This window comes from Dipteris shenzhenensis, chromosome 25, assembly GCF_047967505.1.
Source record: "Dipteris shenzhenensis isolate YYH24624 ecotype China chromosome 25, Dip_SZ_1.0, whole genome shotgun sequence".
Classification (NCBI taxonomy): Eukaryota; Viridiplantae; Streptophyta; class Polypodiopsida; order Gleicheniales; family Dipteridaceae; genus Dipteris; species Dipteris shenzhenensis.
The window spans coordinates 49,433,246-49,451,095 of record NC_141620.1 but is presented as its reverse complement, the minus strand read 5'-3'; the positions used below and the strand labels follow the sequence as shown (position 1 = coordinate 49,451,095).

The window sequence follows — 17,850 nt, the reverse complement described above, 5'->3', positions numbered from 1 at the left end:
ACTAGTACTTTCTGTAGCTCACCCCCTTCTATGCACGTGCTATCTAACATATTGCTCAGTGAACTTCGCAGTGGAGGCGAAGCGAGGGCGGAGAGAGCATCGAGAAGAGGAGTGCCACGTGATGGGACACGTGGGATGGGGTGATCCGAAAAGCCTGGTCTTTTGCTGTCCAAGCAACAACAAAAACAGAAAACATATCAAGGAAATCATTCAATTCCAATTTTCAAAAACTTGATGACAAGCGATCTTCATCCTCATCATCATCTTCATCCCTCGCCTTTTTCTTCTTCTCATCGATCACCCTCAGAGCATTTGCTCTCCAGCATTCGAAGCTCAGCACTCCTGCTTCAGAAATTTGCTCCTTGTATCTTCACTTTTGTTTGAGAATCGCCAGGCATTTTTGTGGTAGCCCAGAATTCACAGCTTATGGTTAGAATTGCTGGCGTTTTTCTGAAGAATCCTGTAACTATTGCACACGACGAACGTATTTCCGTCTAGATAATTGCTGGCGTGTTTGTGAAGAATTCCGACGGGATCTGCAGTGCTTCGTTGTTTTTGGAGATAGGTTTGCATTTCGATTTTGCCTTCGCCAAAAAATAGTCATTTTTGCACTGCACCGAGCTTTTCGAAAGTTCCAAGCAGGACGAGCTCTGTCGTTTCTGGATGATGCCGACCGATGCCGTTGTTTCTTAGCATCTGCGGTGCGGGGTGAGAAAAGGCATATCGGATTCGATCATGGCCGCAGCGCGGTTAAGGAACGTTCGCAATGCTGCAGCTGGCCGGGTGTGTGCAATGCAGCCTGGAACGGCAGCTGACGTTTTGGGAAGTACATCAGCTTGTCGGAAGCCTTTCCTAATGCCAATTTCATCGTCCAGTGGCAGTCCTCCTATATTAAATACACCTTCGCGCTCCATCCCTTCCTTAGAGAAAGCTGCAAAATTGGATTTTGTGGCTTCGCTAGTCAAGAGTGGAAACATAGATTTCGTAGGTGCTCTCGATTCTACCCGTATCTTGGATGTGAGAATCCCTCAGAAAGATGGCTCTTCCCGAGACAGACTTGATGCACAGGACAAATGGGGCTGCGTCAGGTGCCCATCTTGCGACATGCAATTGGAACTCCCTTTTTCGCCTTTTCTTCTCCTTCCAGGCTCAATTACGCGGAAAGCCTCTTTCCTGCATAGAAGGTTTCTTTGTCCATCCTGTAAACCTGCCCCCTCCCCCCTGACACTTTCCCTTATGTCTTATCTGCCAAAGAGCATCGACGCAGCATGTGCAGGGGAGAACAAGGGCCGCGCAAGTGCTTTGCTGGTGGTTAAAGGCGTCCGAGCTGAAACTTCTTCAAATGCGGTAAGGACAGGCTCACGATTTTTGGCCTGCCATAGGTAGGTCTAAGTGAAGGCGATTCAGAAGATGCTATTTTTGCGTTTAGGAATCCTCCACATGTTTAGGGCCTCTCTCTCTCTCTCTCTCTTGTCTCCCTGATCGCCCTCTTTCGCTATTTGGATCTCAGGCAGGCCTTATGAATGATTTATTATCATTAACCTTGTTTTGCTTCTTCTTGAAATAGTGCAAGATTATATGAGGATAACCTTCAGCATGCCAGCAGGTCGGTGGAAGTTCTCTTCCACCTGCAGTGGCGGTTCAACAGGCTCCGAACCCCCCGTTTGCTCCAGGTAGCAACTTTATCCGTGCCCATCCCGGACCCGGTGGATCTGGTGGCTCTGGTGGTTCTAAGGAAGGGTGGGGGGGCTCTAGCCTTGGAAAAGATCTTCCTACTCCTAGGGAAATTTGTGTGGCCCTTGACAAGTTTGTGATTGGACAAGAGCGAGCAAAGAAGGTATGCACTTGGTACAGTCGTTTCAGTCCATTTGCATTTTGGTTTTCTGATGGCCAGGCTGTGAAAGGGCTCTCTAAGTTTCCGAAAAGAGTGTCTCATAGTTCTCCTCCTTTCTCCATCTTTGGACTTAGGTCACTCTGCCCTACTGTTCACTGAATAGCAATGCTTTGTGTTCTATTGTTGATCAGGTTGTTGCTTAATACATGTACTTAAATCATCTGCTCGTGTGTTCATTCAGGGACTAGTTAGCCTTTTTTCATACCTTTCTATGTTGAAGTTTTTGAATTGCTTTTGCACATTACAGGTTCTGTCAGTTGCAGTCTATAATCATTATAAACGCATATATTTTGAATCATCATGGAAAAACAATTGCAAGACTGATGGGTAAATCCCTCCTCAAAGACCGCTTCCATTATTCTTTGTTTCTCAACATTTTGATTGGGTACAGCTTGTTCCATTTCTCTTTTTAAAAAATGGATCCTCAATAAAGCTAGGGTATTGAGATAACAGGCTAAGTGGGTACGCTGCAAGTTCTTCTGATGAAGAAGATGAGGATGGGGACTTTGTAGAGCTGGAAAAAAGTAACGTGCTTCTCATGGGTCCCACTGGGTCTGGTGAGATCCTTTGGAGAATCCATTTCATTTTTTCTGTCTTTGATACCAATACATATCCAAGGCCTTGAATTCTTGTCAACATCCTTTGTTTCACAGGAAAAACGTTGTTGGCTAAGACGTTGGCGAAGTTCGTTAACGTGCCTTTTGTTATCGCTGATGCTACGACACTCACACAGGTCTCTTATCTTCCTCTTCCCACTGTTCCCCCCGCCCCCCCGCCCCCCCCGCCTCACCCCCATTTGCAAGTGCACACAAATGGCATGTCAGCATGTTTGTGACACGTGCATGTTGGCAAGTAACTAACATTACTTGTGTCTCCTTGCAGGCAGGGTATGTGGGCGAAGATGTGGAATCCATCTTGTACAAATTACTCATGGTAAATGCCACGACTATACTAGCCCAGACTTTGCCTTGTACACTGTTATGCATGATGGTGTTTTGCTCAGACGTGAAAACACACAAAAAAGGGATATGGGTTTGGCGAGGTCCCCTGTTTGATTTCGTACTTTTGTATATGGGTCATTGGTTTTGACTCATGCCAAATGATCAAGAACGTCAATTTTAAGTTTCTTTTTCCTTGAAGAAGTGATTTGCATAGTTCTAGTTCTTTGCACGGATCCTTTCTTATTGTAATTGTGCTGTCAACAGGCTGCTGAATTTAATGTTGCAGCTGCGCAACAGGGCATTGTGTACATTGATGAAGTTGACAAAATTACAAAGAAGGTATGTAGGCTTACAATAATTCCATCAGGTTGCGGGCCTGGTGATTTAAAATGATATAAGCATGGCTTTCTGCATTTCATGTAAAACCCTGTCTCTTCTGCAGTACATGAAATGCAACGATAATTATACGGCCATGCAAAACAGTTTGGGTTTTGTTTACTGGAACTCGTCCTAATTAACCAGAATCGTTTCTGTTGTATTTCTGAAATATGTAATAAGTCTGCTATTGCTAGTTGTGTTCTTAGCTCTGTCATTGTTCTCTAGCATGTTTTTGTTTATCGAGTCATTTTGAATTTATGTGCATCGATTCTTGTTGGTTTTTAGGGTGAAAGCTTGAATATCAGCCGGGATGTCTCGGGAGAAGGTGTGCAGCAGGCCTTACTAAAAATGCTGGAGGGCACTGTGAGTCAATTTCCCCTGCTTGTTATTAAAAACAGAGCCTTCACGCCCCCCCCAAGCCCCTCCTCCTCCCAAAAGAAACCAGAGCCTTCACAACAGTTCATTTTTTCAAATGTAAAAATGTAGACGGGGCACAAATGCCTGCGTATATAGTAGATCTGGGGTAAAGTGATATGAGGATGAAGTGCTAGACCTGCCTTTTGCTTATCGAAGAAGCAATAGTACAGTAGCCTTAATGGGTTTAAATATATACCTATACAGAACACCTGCCTACCCAGAAGCAAAGTGTTAAAAAGTCGGATTAATGTTGGAAAACTTTTTGATGCTTTTTCACTTCTGCAGCATTTAGAAACATATGTGAACTTTAATAGTAACAGCAGTGTTGGGGCGTATTGTCAGCCTCACCCGTGTGACTTCCAAGCTTAGCTCGTGCTCTATGGGGGCATGTGGACTTTGGCGTAGTGCATTTAAGCCAAATTTAGTAGCAACACTGATATATTTCCGTCCGTCCAAAACGGACACAATACAAATGAGATGCAGAGTCCTACCAAACCATGGTCCTCCGATCTTACGAAAAGCCCTACTATCTGCTTGGCACCTCTAGATCTCTGAGCCCGTGTGCTCCTCTGAGCTTATCTGGACTTTTTGTCCAGTGATCCTTCCATCTTACTGCTCGGTAGTCAGCCTAGGTCCCCCTTTTACAGGGGCTGAGTCCCCCTTGATAGAACCGACCAGCCACCCTATTATGGCCGACTGGAATCCCCCCTACCAGCCAACTGGGGGGGGGGGGGGAGGGGGCTCTATAAATACCCTCCTAGGGCTCCAATTGGAGGCATTTGCTGGCCTGCCTGGCCACATGGCATCCAGCCAGTGGCCCATGCTAATCCAATTCAGATCTATGCCCCAAACGAGGCTCATAGGGACCAAAAACATCCATGAACTGCTGCGCCTGCCTTCAGCCTCTGTTCTGCCTCTTGCTGGGCTTCTGTAGACCTCCAAACATTCCCTACACCTGTCTGCAACCTCCGTACAGTTCCTGTGTCCTGTTGACATCATCCTCCTGGCCATGCAGCCCTTGCTTGCTGGTTTCCTTGTGCAGTCCTGTCCTCTCCAAGGATGGACAGCCTCTGAAAACTTCTCTGCCAGATCTGCCCTCCATGGTGGCTCTCCAGGTACTTCCATTCTATTTCTGCTGCCGACATGGCAGCCCATGTGGCAGCCCCATGTCCCGTTCTATTGTCCTATGGTTCACCTCCCCGATGCACTCTCATTTGGGGGCTCACAAGTGGGGAGGTGACCAACCCCAATCGAATACCCCCTCTCACCAACCTACATTGGCTCGATCCCAATCCATCGATGAAGATGCTCCAGTATCTCCCGTGTCGTAGCCCTCTGGAACACTTTTGGTGTCATCATAGTCTTTTCCTGGCTTTTCATCCAGTGGCTCCTGCCCTACCAGGTCCGGTCCCGCATAAGAACACCAGTCTAGTACATAGGTCCATCTAAGGTAGCACTTGATGGCACCACCATCTTCAGTCCACGAATCTTGAGCACTCCAGTTACCATCATCCTCCAATTGTCCCCTTCATGATGGGTGAACAGCCTGAAGTTGTCCAGGCACCAAGCTCTCAAGGTCTGTTTCAACCTGTCCTTCGTCTGGCTAGGTCTGTAATCAAACTGTATACTCGAGACATTATATCCCAAGCATGAATCCAGATTTATGTGGACCGTAAAGCCCCGTGTGTGGTTCTGTGTGGTCCCCCTCTAAGTCACAATCTCAGAAGACCCTAAGTCCTTAGGTCCTGTCGAAGAATCCCTCTCTGTGTCAGCAACACCAGCAAGGCAACTAGATGGCTCCAGGCACCCATCATTGTCATTCATTTTTACAAAGATCTTTGAGTCCTCTCCTCACAAATCCTCAACGTTACATCCCGACAATACACTGGGGTCCATATACCTAATCTTAGCATCATTTGGGAGAAGCCATCAAGAAAAGTTCCTCTTTTACCACAACCAAGTGAGCTGACTTCTCTGACTTTGATTTGGCACCCTTCTTGTCATGTCCACGGATTGGTATCGGATGTGTTTTGGGTACACAAGACTAGCTCAGGTAGCCTGGGGAGGCTTAGAGCTAGGCAGGCTTGATTCTCGGGTTGAGTGGCAAGGGTATGAACCAGTTAGAGGTCTTCGCTATTTTTGGCGCTTGGGGCCCGAGTCTATATAAGGGGCCCAGAGGTTCAGTTCTCAGGGGGCCGATGGGAGTAAGTCTCGTTCCCAGGTGCTAGGTTTGATCCTGGATTGAGTCGCGGATGCGCGTGTGCATCATAGCATAGCCCAAGGCCCAGCAGCAGATCCCAAGCTTCACGGCGCCACCTAGTGGTATGGGACACCAGGCTGGTTAGGATCTGGTTGGGAGTTCGTGCTAGTAGCACAGCTCGTGGCTCGAAGGGGACATCTCCTGATTCGGGATCGCATCCCATAGATGACATGGTTAGGTGGTGAGCAACCTGCTCAGTTTTCTCACGTTTGGTGTGTTCTTGTGTTTGCTTGTAGGTCAGAGATTTCAAGAGTGATGGGGTCGTGTCAGTTGGTATCAGAGCTAACTCCTGAGGTAGGAACTTGTGTTGCGAGAATTTTGGACGAATTTTTCTCTAGGTATGCCTCAATTTCGAAATTCATGTTCATGTCGTGTAAGTGCCTATTGGTTCATTGGTTAAGGGAAGTGGTATTAGATTGGGATAGAAGGAAGGAGAGGGAGAGTGAAGGGTGATTTCGTTGCAAGATGTGATGGGCTGAGAGAGAGAGAGAGAGGTGTAGTTAGGAGGAAGTAGTGAGGTCCGGGTAGAGGCGTCAGAAGGGAGTCAGGAGAGAGCGTAGAGTTGGGGCGAACCAAGGGGGATCCCACGTGTTGGCTGGCTGCTCAGTAGTTGTGATGGCAGGTAGAAGGGGAGCATAGGAAGGTGCGCAATAGGATAGGGCTAGATCGCAATCTAGGCCAGTTGCTTTTCGGGGGGGGCCTGGAGGCTTAAAAAAGCACTATGCCTCCGTTTTTGGGGGGTGAGCTTTTGGAAAAGCAGGGCTTTACTATCTTCGCAAGGACCTATTGTATCTGTGATATTGTATCTGTGATGTAGCTTCGGAATATAATAAACACTTCTCATTATGATGTGTATCAGTGTGTTTTGATTCCGCTTTCTTCATTTGTTGTCTTTGTAATAACAAAAATGAGTTAAGCGTGCTTGAACACCGTGAATTGAGAATGTTGTTGGATGATTTCATGGATGTATTCCTTGCTCAACTACCGGAAGGTTTACCCCCCGAATGGGCAGTAGGCCATCGCATAGATTTAGTACCTGGGGCTCAACCTATTAGTGTTCCACCTTATAAGATGAGCTAGCATGAGGAGAATGAGTTAGCTTCATAGCTACAAGATTATCTGAATATGGGCTATATTCGCCCAAGTAACTCACCTTGGGGAGCACCTGTCCTCTTAAGAAAGAAGAAAGATCATTCGTGGAGAATGTGTATAGATTATAAACGATTGAATAAAGTGACATTTAAGAATCGATACCCTCTTCCTCGTTCCGATGATTTGATAGACCGTTTGGCTGGAGCGAAGTATTTCACTAAGATTGATTTGCGTACATGTTATCACCAAATCCGTATCTATGCTAAACACATAGATAGAACTGCATTCCAAACTAGGTATGGCCACTACGAGTTTTTCGTATTACCTTTTGGTTTGACCAATGCTCCTACCACCTTCCAGCAAATGATGAACGATTTGTTCCGAGATTTTTTGGGCAAATTCGTTGTCGTGTTCTTAGATAACATCTTGGTATATAGCCGAACGCTAGAGGATCACATAGGACATCTACGGATTGTCTTAGTTATTCTAAGACAGCATAAACTCGATGCTAAGATGAGTAAATGTGACTTCTTTATGAAGGAGATCATTTACTTAGGACACAAAATTTCTTCTGAAGGTATTAGCATTGATCTAGATAGTATCCAGAAGATTTTAGAATGGCCTATCCCTCAGACTGTGAAACAACTTCGTTCTTTCCTAGGATTCATGATTTTTCTACGGAAGTCTGTGCATGATTATTCACACATCATGGCACTCCTGACCAATATATTGAAAGGTCGCAGATGCAGGTCTACCGAGCCGATCTCTTGGAATGATGCATTGAATAAGACTTTTGAAACCTTGAAGTTAACTATTAAGGAAGCACTCGTTCTTGTATTAACTGATCCCACCTGGCCTTATGTTTTAGAGGCTGATGCGAGTGATTTTGCGAATGGGGCAGCTTTATTCCAAGAGGATAGACTTGTAGCTTTTGAAAGTAAGAAGCTAGACGGCACCCAATATCGTTGGCCCACACTAGAAAGAGAACTGTATGCAGTTGTGTATGCTTTGAAGGTTTGGAGACACTACTTGTATGGTTCGAAGTTTCTTGTATTGACCGATCATCAATCAATCAAGTATGTGTGTGACGGGTTTGAATTGAGGGAAAGAAAGGCTAGATGGGCAGAGTTAATGGAAGATTTTGATTTTGAAATACGTTATTGAAAGGGTTCGCTGAATAGTGTGGCGGATGCCTTAAGTCGAGTCAAGTTTGTAAATGCTATGTCATTTACGGAACTATCCTTAGACCTATTTCAATCCTTGAGAGAGCTTTGCGCAACTGATAGTCATTTTAGTTCTTATTGGCAGAAAGTCCAGGATGGGAGCTCCATGGTTGACCAGGACTGTGCCACCTACGGTACAGGCGGCGGGAGGTTAGTGGATGATTAGAAACGGCTTGCTATTTCGGAATGGAAAGAAAGACCCATGTCCTAGTCGACCACCTCTCGAGGATCCCAAATGGGGAGCTCCAATGGGGGTCAAAGATGACCTTCCTGATGCTTCCCTATTCCTCATCAAAATCATCCCTGAGTGGGCCGCCAAAATTTGCTACTACCTGGAAAATGGGCTCTGCCTCTAGACAAAGACCTCAAGAAAAACAGAGCCCGGAAACTCATCAAGGATGCAGCACTGTATTAGTTAATTGCAAGCCATCTATATTGCATGGGGAAGGATGGCTTCATGCATAGCTGCATGTGTGAGCACAAATACATTGATATGCTCAAAGAAGCCCACTCTGGGATCATTGCGGGATGGCATTTTGCCGCTAACATTATGGCACGTAAGGTGCTACAGGGTGGACTTTGGTGGCTGACTCTCTTTGGAGACGCAACTGAATTTGTCAAGTTGTGTGACCCCTGCCAGCATGTGCAAATCTCACATATGGTGGACATGATGCCCTTAATAGGAATTTTAACTGACCAGCCCTTTGAGAAATGTGGCATAAATTTTAGCGGATCAATAAGCCTAGCAGCTAAAGGAAAAGGGGCTAGATACATTATTTTGGCCACAAATTACTTTACCAAGTGGGTAGAAAGGAGAGCCACGAGGAAGCCCGATGCAACATCTAGCGGTAAGTTATTATACGAGGAAGCCATTGCGCGATTTGGATGTCCCTTAGAGCTAGTCAGTGACGATTGGGGAACTCATTTCCTCAATAAAACTATTGTGATCCTGACCAGTAAATTCATGATTATACATAGCAAATCAATGCCAACACACTATTCAAAATTTTTGGACTTTATCTCCTGGTTTGGGTTTTTTTTGGGAGCATATCCTCTTCACTCAACTTCACTTAGTGAGCTCAAAAATTGGGTTTGTATTAGGACGAATACGTTCTTACATTTTTGCATATAACCTCAGTGTTTGCCTATGTCTCTTATCTCACGCTTGGTTCCCTAGTCGAGCATAAGAGATCTAGAAAGGAAAAGAAGAAGAAAGGTCCTCAAGGTTGTGAAAGCAATCTAGAAGGTCCAAAATAAGATGGATTTTTTGTTAGGGAGCTTTAGTATCTCATTTTGAGTTCCTGAGATCTCTTGTTTGGATTTTGGTTTTGGTCTTTGTTCTTTTGTTTGTGGGAGTTCTAGGTTCTCTTTATTGAGTTTCTTCGATCTCTTGTTATAAAAATATTTTAGATATTTATGTGTTTGAAATTTGTTTGTGGGAGTTCTAGGATCTCCTTATTGAGTTCCTTAGATCTCTTGTGAGATAAATTTATTTGTGAGAGTTTGAGGATCTCCTTGTTGAGTTCCTTAGAAATATGTTTGTTTTTATGTCTATGAAATTTGTTTGTGAGAGTTCTATGTTCTCTTTATTGAATTCCTTCGAGATATTAATGTGTTTTTATGTCTATGAAATTTGTTTGTGAGAGTTCTATGTTCTCTTTATTGAATTCCTTCGAGATATTAATGTGTTCTAGGATCTCCTTGTTGAGTTCCAGGATCTCCTTGTTGAGTTCCTTGGATCTCTTGTGAGATAAATCTATTTGTGAGAGTTTGAGGATCAGATGTTTCGGATCTTCAATCCAAGATTCTTTGGGAGTGTCATGATGCTCCTAGTGTTGGACGTCTAGGTATACATAGGACTTTGTCTCTTATGAAGCATACCTTTTATTGGCCTAAGATGCGTGCATTTATTGAAAACTATGTGGTAGGTTGCCGGGTTTGTCAGGTTACTAAGGCAGAACGCCTTAGAAGCGCGGGTTCATCACAGCCATTACAAATACCGGGTAATAAATGGGAAAGTATTTCCATGGATTTTGTTACCGGTTTGCCTAGATCGCACAAGGGTCATGACTCCATTTGGGTCATAATGGACCGTTTGACAAAAATGGCTAGATTCTTACCTACTAGAACAACCATCTCAGCTGTTTAGCTAGCTCACGAGTTTGTGGACCACTTGTTTAAGCTGTATGGTTTGCTCTCTGACATAGTTAGCGACAGGGACTTGAAGTTTACAAGTAACTTCTGGACACTTGTTTTTGAGAAGTCAAACTACTCTAAGTATGAGTTTCTCAGATCATGCACAATCTGATGTAGTACAGAAAAGGTCAACCAATTGGTTGAAGATATGCTTCGGGCATATGTTTCTAAGAGACAGTCTTCATGGAAAGATTATCTCCTTTTGATAGAATTTGCTTATAAAAGTGCAAAGCATTCAAGTACTGGTTACAGTCCTTTTATGCTTATGTACGGGTTTTAACCTAAGTCACCAGTTATGGTTGGGTTAAAGGGAATCCAAAATGATGCTGTAAAAACATTCTTGCAAGACATGCAAGAAATGTTGCAGTTTGCCAAGGAGTCTATTAGAAGTGCTCAAGATCGGGACAGATTTTATGCTAATAGACATCGTTTACCTAGAGAGTTCTCTGAAGGAACGATGGTATATTTGCATATTCCCAAGGAATCCAAGAACCTAAGTACTGGTTTAGTTCCGAAGTTGTTCCCCAGATATTGTGGTCCGTTCAAGGTTATTAAAAGAATTGGACCAGTTGCATATAAAACAGAATTGCCTCGTGATGTTAAAGTACATCCAGTATTTCATGTCAGTAGACTGAAAGAATTATTGGGTGCGGATGATCAACTTGTTCCTCCTCAAGAAATAATAGAAGTTACAGATTTGACTTTTATTCCAGACAAACTTGAGAGTATTCTTGAATTTTGTGAAAGATAGATTCGTAATAGAACTATCACGGAATACAAGATCAAGTGGAAGGATCGTGTTGAGGAGGATGCAACATGGGAGACATTACAAAACCTCCAGAGGACATTCTTGGGTTTTTTAGCGAACTCAAAAGTGAGTTCTTAGAGGAGGGGAAGTATGTCATGTGCACGGGTTGGTATCCAACGTGTACTGGGTACACAAGACTAGCCTAGGTAGCCTAGGGAGGCTTAGAGCTAGGCAGGCTTGATTCTCGGGTTGAGTGGCAAGGTACGAACCAGTTAGAGGTCTTCGCTATTTTTGGTGCTTGGGGCCTGAGTCTATATAAGGGTCTCAGAGGTTCAGTTCTCAAGGAGCCGATGGGAGCAGGATTGAGTTGCGGACGCGCACCTGCATCATAGCATAGCCCAAGGCCTAGCAGCAGATCCCAGGCTTTACAGCGCCACGTGGTTTTATGGGATACCAGGCTGGTTAGGATCTGGTTGGGAGTTCGTGCCAATAGCTCAGCTCGTGGCTCGGAGGGGACATCTGAGATCTCCTGGTTTGGGATCGCATTTCGTAGATGTCATGGTTGGGTGGTGAGCAACCTGCTCAGTTTCCTCACGTTTGGTGTGTTCTTGTGTTTGCTTGCAGACCAGAGGTTTGAGGGGTGTTGGGGTCGTGTCACTTCTTCTTTTGATCAGCCTTCTTCTTTTTGCAATCCTTCACAACATGCCTTGGCTCATTACGATAGAAGCATCTTTTCCTTCTTTCTCTCCTCCTGAATATAGGCCCAAGGAAGGCTACTTGTTGCTCCGGTCTGCTCCTTTGAGGGCTGCGTTTTGAACATAATTAAATAAATAAAGAATTCATTAATTATGATCAATAATGGTCAACTTATGCTTTGACTTTGAAGTATTTACAGCTTGGTGAGAGCAGCTAATACAATGCATGTGCCCCAAAGGAGAGCATCTCCAGATCACAAATCACCTTACTGATCTCTCAATCAAGCCCATGAATCTCTCAATCACACTTAATAGAACCTTCTACTACCAAACCCGGTCACACTAACCAACACAACCCTTGTACCCCTTGGTACTTCCCACAACATCAATTTGTCCTTCATACCCTTTCACAAATTGATGACCTCACCCCAGCAGTAGTACATTGGAAGCTTCATGGTTTGTTCACACCTAGTAACAACACTCATGATCCCAACCTATGACTCACTCTGGTTATGGCTCTTGGTTTACAACTAGGAGATTGGACAATGACAATGTATGGAAATCCGCATGGGTCCAACAAGGTAAAACCTCGAACATAAGACTAACAATCATTTAAGGGGGACATCCTAGGGCATAGAACCCTTATTGACCACACACACAAACAACTTAGAAAATATATGGGTCATCACCCTTGTTAAGATTGACTTGGGTGGTGAAAGCAGTAAGAGCTTTAACATCCTTTGGTTCTTCTTCTTTCTTTCTCTGCTTCTTCCACAAGGTTTGCTGAAAATTTCTTCTTTGTATAGCACTCTTTCTCAAAATGTCCAGGCTTTCCACAAAAGTTGCACTTCATCTTGCTGTCGTTGGTGGATCCCTTGAAGTTGCTTTTGACCAAATATGCAAATTTAAGGGTCTGTTGGAATGGTGACCTCCCCATCTGTAAGCCCCCATATGAGGAGAGCATGGGGGGGGTGAACCTAGGGTTTGAGGGAGTACCACATGGGCAGCATCATGGCTGCCATGTGTGTGCTATTTAGAAAGAGAGGGGGCTGCCACATGGGCAGCAAAGAGGCTGCCATGTGGGCAGCAAAGCAAAGGGAACACACCTGTAGTCAAGGTGGCTGCAACAGATGGCGCCAGCAATAGGAGCAGATGGCAAGGCATTCAGCATCAGGATCTGGCCTGGAAGAGGTGGATCTGGAACAGCAGACATGGCGGGGTGTCCCAGGTAAAAGGCGTGATGATGTCAGCAAAAGTACGGACGTGTACGGGCAGGACATGGTACTGGCAAAGGGCTGCAGCATGGCGCAGCATGGCGGGGGTCTGTGGGCAGGTGTACAGGCTGCAATAGGGTCTCCAGCAGCAGCAAAGGGCGGCGTAGCAGCAGCCCAAAAGGGTCTGGCTAGGGCCCTTATATAGGGCTGGTTGAGCCAGCCAACGAGGCCGACCAGCAGGTCGGCTCTTTAGGGTTGGGCCAGCCAACCAAGTCGGCCAGAGGGGGTCGGTTCATCCCCCTGCTGGGTCGGCCATTTCTCAGGGCCCTTTGGGCCTATAAAAGGAGAGGCTCTAGGCCTCATTCTTCATCCAACCATTCAGCAAGAACAGGAGTAGACAGGAGCAGCCAGAAGCCACTCCCTTGGGCCTCACACTGGGGGTGAAGGAGAGTGGTAGGTGTGCTGCAGACTGAGTTCCCTAGAGGCTGGACCTTGGCTGTCTTCTAGGGCAGCAAGGTAGCAAAACACCAGCAGTCAGGAGCAGCAGTAGACTTACTCTTGGACCCTATTCCGGGAGGACCAGGAGAGAAGGAAGAGCTGCAGACTGAGCTTGGAGGGCTGCCTACCTAGGCTGACACTCAGGGCAGCAAGGTGGACGGAGAGTCTACATACACTCGAGGTGGAGCACGCGGGCTCAGAGATCTAGAAGTGCTTGACATCTAGTAGGAGAACCTTTTGGTATTGTATCCTGTCCTACTTTATGGATGGACGGAAATATAAAGTGTTGCTTCTATATTTGTCTCTGAGCATTGTCTATTTACTGGCTTGCACATCTATGCACATAAGTTTTAGAAGTTTGTGATTCCACACCCCACACCACACTATGTGAGCTCTTGGGCAATACTATCAGTCTTCCGCTATGCGTACCCTATGTTGGGTAATTTCTAACAGGGTCATCACCCTCGTCAAGATTGACTTGGGTGGTGAAAGCAGTGAGAGCTTTAACATCCTCTGGTTCTTCTTCTTCTTCTTCTTTCTCAGCTTCTTTCATAAGGTTTGCTGAAAATTTCTCTTTCTATAGCACTCTTTCTCAAAATGTCTAGGCTTTCCACAAAAGTTGCACTTCATTTTGCTCTTGCTGGTGGATCCCTTGAAGTTGCTTTCGACCAAATATGCCCCATGTTCTTTTAGTCATTCCTCTGTTTAATTTTCCTTTCCTCTTCCAAGAGGAATGCCTCTATTTCCACCAAACTAATCTCTGGTATATTGGTGAGTAGTGACAATAGTGCCATATTCCTCAGTTAGGGTTTTGAGCAAGATAGCAATTACAATGTTATCATCAAGATTAGTATGCTTTTCATGGAGTTTAAATGCGAAGAGATTGATTCTCCTCTATCTAATTTAAGATCAAAGAATTTGATGAGCAAACTAAATGTGGAGCACTTCCCCTGTGCTCCAAAGACAAGCTCAAGATGACTCCATGCAGCATGAGCAGTCTCACAACCATCAATGTGGTGGATAAAAGAATACTCAATCCAAGAGCAACTATGGCTAGTGCCTCTTCATCCTTAGGGAGCCATAAAGTCTCTCCTTCCCTAGTGGTTGGTTTCTTTTCTTTCCCATTAGCCACATTCCAGATCTCCTTCTTTATAAGAATAAATTTAAGTTTAGTCTGCCAAGTATGAAAACCCTCTTCCTCAAACTTATTTATCTTGGTTTTTGAGGCCATAGGGAAGGTGTTATCAAGACTCGCATTGTCTAATCCCTTTACGATTCTTCAGGATGAACCATCACCATAGAGATGCATGTTACAAGCAATGAAATTTGAAAGGCCAAGGTTCTTTGCATATTGCTAATAGTGAGGTACTTGGGATTTGGCTTGGAGTTTATTGACCTTTCTATTGGTGTATCTTGGAGTTTTCTTCTTCTTTATCTTCCTAACACATGGAGTGTTGCTAGAACCACAAGAAGAAGGCATGTTCAAAAACTATCTTTCCATGAATACAACGCTATGAAAGAAAAGATACACCAGGTGAATAAGACTCCCACAAGTTCAATGGTTGAACTCTAGCACTCCAGCAGAGTCAGCACTAAAAATTCTTGCAATCAAACTAAGAAGCAAATCTTAGTTGACTTGGTCAACCCTCCAATTCACAAAACTGTCAAAATGTGAACTCAGAAATGAGCAGAGATTGGACTTTGAAATTCAAGCTATAGAAGCAAGCATTGAAGGGGCTTTTGCAATGGAATAAAAGCTCTCTTACCAGAGAGGAGCCCCTAGAGAAGAATTGCGCAATGCCATGTCAGAACGCCAGTGAGAATAGCATCATTTCCGAGTGGTTTTTTTGCCTTTTCTCCTCATATTTTTGGACCATTGTTGCTGAGACTTCATCAGCATGCTCCTTGTAGATCGCCCAACATCAGCTAGAGCCATTTTATGAATGGTGGCTCCTACGAGGAGAATCGCACGAATCTTCAACTGCTAAAAGCGTGTCGGCACGGGCAAATGAAGGAACTATTCCCTAATTCCTCTTGGCCAGGGATTCGCCCCAACATGAGGAGGCTTGGGCTCAGAGGGCATGGGAAATCTCTTAGAGATGGAGGAGAACGAGCCTACGCAAAATTTGTGGGAAGAGAATGAAGAAAAGCTTCATTTGGGGAAGATGATGACATGGCACTCAAAGAGGGCTTAAGCAGGGTGAACCAAGCTCTGATACCACATGATGGAACAGCAAGAGGGAATCAACAAATGAAGCAAATAGAGTTGTTTATTCAAGTGAGGAGAGGCTCTTTTAAGGGCAACTGGTACAATGCATGTGCCCCAAAGGAGATCATCTCTAGATCCACAAATCACTCCACTAATCTCTCAATCAAGCCCATGAATCTCTCCATCACACCTAATATAACCTTCTACCACCAAACTTGGTCACACTGACCAACACACAACCCTTGTACCCCTTGGTACACCCCATTACATGAATTTGTCCTTTAGATACAAGCCCAGTGAGCAGCTACCCCATCATAGATCTGTTTTGCTTTCCGTAGTTGTTAATCTCTCTCTCTCTCTCTCACACACACACACACACACACACACAACAATAGCAAGGTTTAAAAATGAATGTGTTTTCTACTATTTCATCATCATTAGTTAGTGCTTTAAAATTTTGGAGTAAGCCTTTGCTTTTTTAATTGAAAAGGTTCTTGTGCACTAATTGACACTCAACATCTAGTAAACGAATGACCCTCCCAAAAGTAGTTGGGTAGCTTATATCAGTTTGCATTGAATGGTGAAAGATTGTGCTAATGCATATCTTGTTATATTTTCATAGGAGTGCTCCAATCGAGTGAAACCAAAGTGCTTTTATTGTTTAAGCAGATCTTTAATTGGAGTTATGATTGAAACATGTTACATACCCTTAGGTGGAGCCACTATGGTCAACCAAAATACTTTTAGTTTATGGAGTTAGTGTCAAAACATATCTTTAAGATGCATTTGACCTGTGTGGCATGTTGGAATCCTTTACTATTTTTTGGAGGCTATTCCCATGGGGATTCGCTACAAAATACTTAGTGTAGGAACTAAATGAGTTTGACAATGTGGCAGGTTGTAAACGTTCCAGAGAAAGGCGCACGCAAACATCCAAGGGGAGATTATATCCAAGTAAGTCATCAAACAAGGATTACACTGCATCTTTTGTTTCTTTTCTTTAGCTCTTTTGGAATTATTTGATATGCCTTCGTTTATTATTTGTAATCATGTGATGCATATACGTTAAGTGAAAAATCGTGTCGTATCCCCTATGTGATACTAGAGGCTATCCTCATATGATCAATTTTTGTTTGCTTGTGGGTAATGATGATGTGAATCGCACAATGCTTGGATAACACACTGTTTAATAAGCTCAATTGTTATTTGTGGTAAACTCGTTTGTTGTTGAAGGTAGTCATACACTACACAATAGTTGTGTTAAAGTTGCGATGGTTTGGCTTTACTTTAATCCTAGCCTTCTTGATTTTGTGTCTTCAAATGTCCTTGTCAGGTCTGCGCTATGGGGCTGCCCTGGCGCCTCTTAAAGCCCTTCCTATGGGCTGTGGAGCAGGGGGTGGAGGTCGGCCATCTTGCTGGCCATCGGTTGTGGGCTTGAGCCCTCTTTATAGGGCAGTAGACAGCCCTATAGGTGGGTTGGTCCACTTAGCCTGGTCGGCCCCTTTCATGAGCTGGTCGGTGCCCTAAGAGGTTGGGCTATATATTTGCTTCCCCCCTGCCTTCATCACTTCATTGTAGGGGTATGGCAGAGGTGCAGAGCCAGCCCAGTGAGGGGGTATTAGAGGTCAACATCTATCACGGGGACGTGATGGTGAAGTGATTAAACTAACTGTCACTGAATTTGGCCTAGGAGTGCCAGGCTAGGGGCATTAGTTAATGTCCAAAGGGTACCTATGATTTTATGTGCAACAAGTGCAACTCCTAGTGCTATTAGAGTGGTTCTATTCTCTAAGGTCATTGGTTTAGTTCACTGGGGTCATGCTTTAAAAATTGACCCACTAGAGGTCCTATATACTAGGGTCATTGGTGTCAATCATTAGGGTCTGACCACGCTTCGTGGATAGAATCCCTTAACTAAGCCTGCAAGGAACCACGTCTTGAAATTCCACTCCTTTTTTGCCATGTGTGTGTGTGGAGCTTGTGTTGCCTCTTTGCTTGACTTGTGACACCTCTGTGTCACATCTGGAAGCACCTAGAAGGCCTTTGAGCCCTTCCCTAGTCTTCCTTGCTGTTCTGGGTCTTCTC

The 17,850-nt window shown here is 44.5% G+C and overlaps 1 protein-coding gene across 3 annotated transcripts in view; it reads left to right on the top strand.

The window, feature by feature from the left end:
* Positions 1–225: 225 nt before the first annotated feature.
* The window catches only part of LOC147886003 (CLP protease regulatory subunit CLPX1, mitochondrial-like), a 49,040-nt gene continuing 31,415 nt past the window's right edge, over positions 226–17,850 (top strand). For 2 of the 3 annotated variants that reach the window (XM_087396067.1, XM_087396065.1), the window contains exons 1-9: positions 226–1,347; positions 1,607–1,837; positions 2,142–2,221; positions 2,348–2,451; positions 2,548–2,627; positions 2,777–2,827; positions 3,100–3,174; positions 3,499–3,576; positions 16,663–16,719. In XM_087396067.1, the coding sequence (XP_087252193.1) occupies positions 736–1,347; positions 1,607–1,837; positions 2,142–2,221; positions 2,348–2,451; positions 2,548–2,627; positions 2,777–2,827; positions 3,100–3,174; positions 3,499–3,576; positions 16,663–16,719 (1,368 nt within the window). In that variant the 5' untranslated portion in view covers positions 226–735. The remainder of the gene's footprint in view (positions 1,348–1,606; positions 1,838–2,141; positions 2,222–2,347; positions 2,452–2,547; positions 2,628–2,776; positions 2,828–3,099; positions 3,175–3,498; positions 3,577–16,662; positions 16,720–17,850) is intronic. The other variant, XM_087396066.1, reaches the window with a different exon arrangement.